Source organism: Protobothrops mucrosquamatus, unplaced genomic scaffold, assembly GCF_001527695.2.
Source record: "Protobothrops mucrosquamatus isolate PMUCROS unplaced genomic scaffold, P.Mucros_1.0 scaffold3789, whole genome shotgun sequence".
In the NCBI taxonomy this organism is placed as follows: domain Eukaryota; kingdom Metazoa; phylum Chordata; class Lepidosauria; order Squamata; family Viperidae; genus Protobothrops; species Protobothrops mucrosquamatus.
In genome coordinates, this window is record NW_015389742.1 from 28,572 (window position 1) to 33,370 (window position 4,799).

A 4,799-nucleotide genomic window follows, 5' to 3' on the forward strand; every position below is an offset into this window, starting at 1 on the left:
AATGGACTTCAGGCACCAGCCCCAAATCAGCTCCCTACCTGAGAATCAGAATCTGCACCTATTTGCCAGGAAATACCTGAATGACCTTGAGAAATTTCTTAACTATCTTCTGCAAGTTGCGGCGTGTGACAATAGCGCGGCCTGGTCCGTTGCCCAGGTTGCAGGTAGAGTAGGCCGTCAAAGGCGCAGCGGATCCATCAGGACAGAGCAGCTCGTACTCTTCCCGTTCCAACTCTTTGGAAGAGGAAAAAGAGAGCTTCACAAGCTGAAAGCAGAGCCCACAGAGCAGAAGACCCCCCCCTGCCCATCTCCGCCTCACCACAGGACAGAAGGACTGCAGCTTACTCAGCTATTAAGAGGGCAAAACAACAGGCCTGGTCCTGGGTGCAAGGAGGAGAAAGACAATGAGTTCTGGGGTCCTTTCCTGACCAGTCTTCTTATCAAGAGTGATAAGAAGGGAGATTTAGGTTGAAGATGAAAGATCAACGTATTACCATGAAGAGCACAGCTCTTGGAAGGAAGGATTAGCAAATGACTCACAAGGAGTAGAGAGGCAGTTGATCAAGGCATATCTTTCTGTTTTTCTCAATGGATTATGCTCAGACTATACATAAACCAAAATGCGCTATATCTTGCAAAGAAAACCAAATCAGGATAGGTTGCCACAACCTCTTGTCACTAATGCTGCGGGTCCTGTCAGCCCAATTAGTCCGGCCGGCAGGGTCCAGGAGGAGGGTCTTCTCTGCTGTGGCTCCTGCCCTCAGGAACAGGTGAGGTTGGCCCCAACCCTCCTATCATGTCATAAGGATCTAAAGACGTGGCTCTGCCAGTCAGCTTGGAGCCCCAGTGGGGGATCAGCACAATGGAGGTGGTTGATTGAGTAACAACAGATCCCACCTCCCTCCCCCCACGCCTCCCCAGTTGTGTCCTGGGTTTTAACATCTTTTTATGTTTTAACTGCATAGGTAACTGTAAGCCACCCAGAGTTACCCTTTGGTAAGATGGGTGGGCAATACATTTTATAAATAAATGTTATAAATAAATAAACAATGCAACAGAAGAGGATAAAGTTTGATCTCAACAGTGGAGGGTCCCTTTTAATCAACTGCAAAAGTCAGACAGTGTCCTGGGCCAAATGTTTACCTGTAGCACTCATGACTGTGAGGTGATCCACAAACGCCACATCCGCCAGCCCCAACGTCAGGCACCTGCACAGGTGAGAGGGAGGTCAGCTGACGAGCTCCTCCGCCTCGCTTCTAAGTCCATTAGGATGAAGCCCCAGGAGGAACACGAGACCACCTGAAGGCACCCTCCGAGCCGTAGAAGGGTTCGCGACGGCTAGCCTCGCAGAAGTGGTTCTTGTCCCAGATGTACGACTTCGGCCCTTGGCAGAGAGCGCAGAGCTTAGGATAGGTAGCTCCGATGCCAGGGATGCAGCTGGCATTGAAATAACCACTGATTGCTGGCAACAGAAGAAGAGCGGAATGAAAAGCAGATACGCATGAGGGGCACGTCTAGTACAGGGAGCGTATGTTTTCACGGAAGGCAGCCCGAACTACTGGGATCTGTGGACTTATTTCAACAAAGTGTACCTGAGGCTGCATCTTAAGGACCAGTCTACATAAACAATTTATCCAGAGTTGTCTGGCTTACTCATGAGGCACACAACACACTGTGGTGCAATCCATCTTCTCTAAATAGCCCATCTGTCAGGCTTCAGAACCCATTCTGAGTTACTTCAAAGCCGTTTCCTTTATTGTTCTTCACCTACAGACAGAAATTTTGCCAAATTAAAGCAAACTACTTGTATCATTTAAACTATACACAAGAATGGCCATTTTATTTGTTTTAATTGTTGCATAGTCTCTCATCTTCGTTAGCCATCCAGAATTATGTATGACTCTGCTGTAGAAACTGAAATTATGAATAAATGAAAAAATTATCTGAGCCCTAAGATGGAGCGTTCACTTTGTAAGGGCCTTCCAGTCCAAACAGGCCGATATCTAATGCAGAGGCCCCCAACCTTTTGGGCACCAGGGACCGGTTCCGTGGAGAAAGGTTTTTCTGCGGACCGGAGAGTGCGTGGTTTTGTGTGTTGCCTGCATCTCGCGGATGGGGCTTTGCTTGTTTGTGCAGACCAATTGCTGGCCTGCCGCAGCCCGGTACTGGTCCACGGACCAGGGGTTGGGGACTCCTGATCTAATGTACCAGCCAAAGAAAGGTAAAGGCAGGAGTCCCGGAGAACCCTCAAATCACAGACTTGCTGCTTTGGGGAGTGCAATCTTATCTAGACCTGAAGTTAGCACTGAAGTTGAACCAGATTGGTTATCTAGAACAGCATCTCCATTTTGTTGGGATTCAGTGTGAGGCTGTTTTATCCAATCTCAGCCTTCCAGATACCTAAAAAGGACCCCCACAGCCTCTCTGCCCGGGACAGCAGCACACAACATATATGGCTTCCTCACCTCAGATTGACAAGTGTTTCCTGTAAATGTAGAGCTAAGTCAATACAGGGAATCCCTGACTTACAACAGTTCATTTAGTGACCTTTTAAAGTTACAAAAGGCCTGAAAAAAGCGACCTATTTTTCACACTTACAACCGTTGCAGCACCTCCATGGTCATGTGATCAAAATTTGGCCACTTGGCAACCGGTTCATATTTATGATGGTGGCCGTGTCACGTGATCCTCCTTTTGCGACCTTCAGACAAGCAAAGTCTATGGGGAAGCCAGATTCACTTAACAACCCTGTTACTAACTTAACAACTACAGTGGTTCACTTAACAACCCTGGCAAGAAAGGTCATAAAATGGGACAAAAATACTTAATAACTGTTTTGCTTAGCAACATAAATTTGGGGCTCGATTGTGGCCGTAAGTAGAGGACTACCTGTAGCACCCCACACTGGAGAAGACATGTACTCCCCCATGAATATCAACTAGAACTACCCACCTAGGAGAAAGCAGAGCCACTCTATATTTCCCTTCCTTCTAGCCCTCGCAGGGGCCTAGCAAGAGAACAGAGTCAAACCTCACCAAGGGGTCTCGCAGGGCCAGGAGGGGGGCACCCCTCCAGGCTCTGAGGTAAGCCCCAGAATGGCCCAGGGGTGTCTCAGCCCTGAGCTAAGGCCGGAAATCTTACTAGAAGGGATCTAAATAATTCACTTTGGCAACTAATGCAACGTGATTTGTTTCTGAAATGTGAACCCAATCGCTGCGGTTGCAGACGATCATATCTGGCAGTGGCACACAATGTTTCTTTACGCAGACTATCCTGTCATCACTGAAACCTTCCGAGAAATGCATCAGCTGAGAGCTGGTGACACGGCACCCAACTGTTTATAAAACATTACAGCTGAACAATATAGCTCAAGCCCCTCCAACTACTTATTCTAAAACATGTTAATATTTTTGTCCCAAATCTCACCAACTGTGAGATTTTGAGTATTTTATTTCTTTATTTTATTTTGGCATCTCACCACCAAATACTTTCATGCTGTTAGGGAATGACTGGTTTAAAGTATAGTGTATTGTGTGAACCCAGCCATAGTGTGAATGTCATGAACTGGGAGGCCTTCTTATGGCATTATGGAATGACCCAATATGTTCAGGCAATGGTCATTCACAATGGTCAGACACTATTACAATATGATATATGATATATATGATATATGATATATAATTCAACCATTGTCAGGAGTCCAGTATGGTATAATAGCAAGTTCAAATATATTTGTTCCCATCTTATAGCTCACCATTCATCTATTAGAATCAAGTACCTATGGAGATATAATCCTAGATTCAGACAGAGTGGCAACTCTTGTCCACTCACCTTGGCTGAGGGGCTGGTCTGAGACCCACATCAGATCACTCCTAGCTAAGAGGAAGCCCATGGGAATGCTCCAGCCTGAAGTCCACCTAGCTCCATTATGGCAACTTCGGACTCCTTTGAGCCTTTGGAGATCCAGCATCCCACGCTTGGCCACAGCCACTGCAAATACACAGCTACCTAAGACAGAGAAAGTTAGAGTGGAAAAAACATTCACCTCTGGAGAACAAAACTGAATATTTTGCATCAAACATGGTACTCCTGATTGACAAGGAGCCTAATCCAAAAGCATTTTGAAACATTGTGTTCTGTAGTATTTTATTTTCTTACTTTAAATTCAATCCGAAAGAAGTTATTTCAAGTCATGTGATACTGGAGATGTATCTCCAGCAGAATGACTAATGCCATGGCTTTTGTCCAATGAATTTTTTTGGAGAAAGTGTAAATAAAACAATAAATCTTGGCCTTACTGAAATAGTTCTTTACCTACAATGGATGGAAGGATCTAAATATACTGCTCCTCCTGTTAGCTTCAGAGGCCAAATGCTTTTAACACTCTTTCCTTATACAAGAGACTCTCTATCCCAGTTCTTGAAAATAAAGCACTGGTAGCACTCTGCTCAATTGCTTTTCTTTGCATTTACAGAGACTCAAAGTCGACCTTCAAGAAGGCCAGTCCAATGGAACCTCTCTGGACAAGGAGAGGACAAGTGAGACCACATGACAGTAGTCAGCTCATGGATTTGAGTGGCAGGAGATGAGGGAAGCCATTATTTAGATTTTTAGATTTTATTAAATTTATACCCCGCCCTTCTCCCGGAGGACTCAGGGCGGCTTACAGCCAGTTTAAAACAGTAATACAATACAAAATTTAAAAAGATTAAAAATAAATATTTAAATTTGGCCGCTTCTACTAAAAATTTAATTTAAAACCCCTTTAAAATACCCCTAGGCCAGTCCTGCCTGCTGAA

At 45.2% G+C, this 4,799-nt stretch overlaps 1 protein-coding gene across 1 annotated transcript in view; it reads right to left on the reverse strand.

Annotated features, from left to right (window-relative positions):
- The window catches only part of LOC107298186 (saxiphilin-like), a 23,102-nt gene that overhangs the window by 13,089 nt on the left and 5,214 nt on the right, over positions 1–4,799 (reverse strand). Inside the window, exons 4-7 of the mRNA XM_015827555.2 lie at positions 3,832–4,008; positions 1,300–1,462; positions 1,144–1,208; positions 67–234 (exon numbers count right to left, since the gene is read on the reverse strand). Of these exons, the coding sequence (XP_015683041.2) occupies positions 67–234; positions 1,144–1,208; positions 1,300–1,462; positions 3,832–4,008 (573 nt within the window). The remainder of the gene's footprint in view (positions 1–66; positions 235–1,143; positions 1,209–1,299; positions 1,463–3,831; positions 4,009–4,799) is intronic.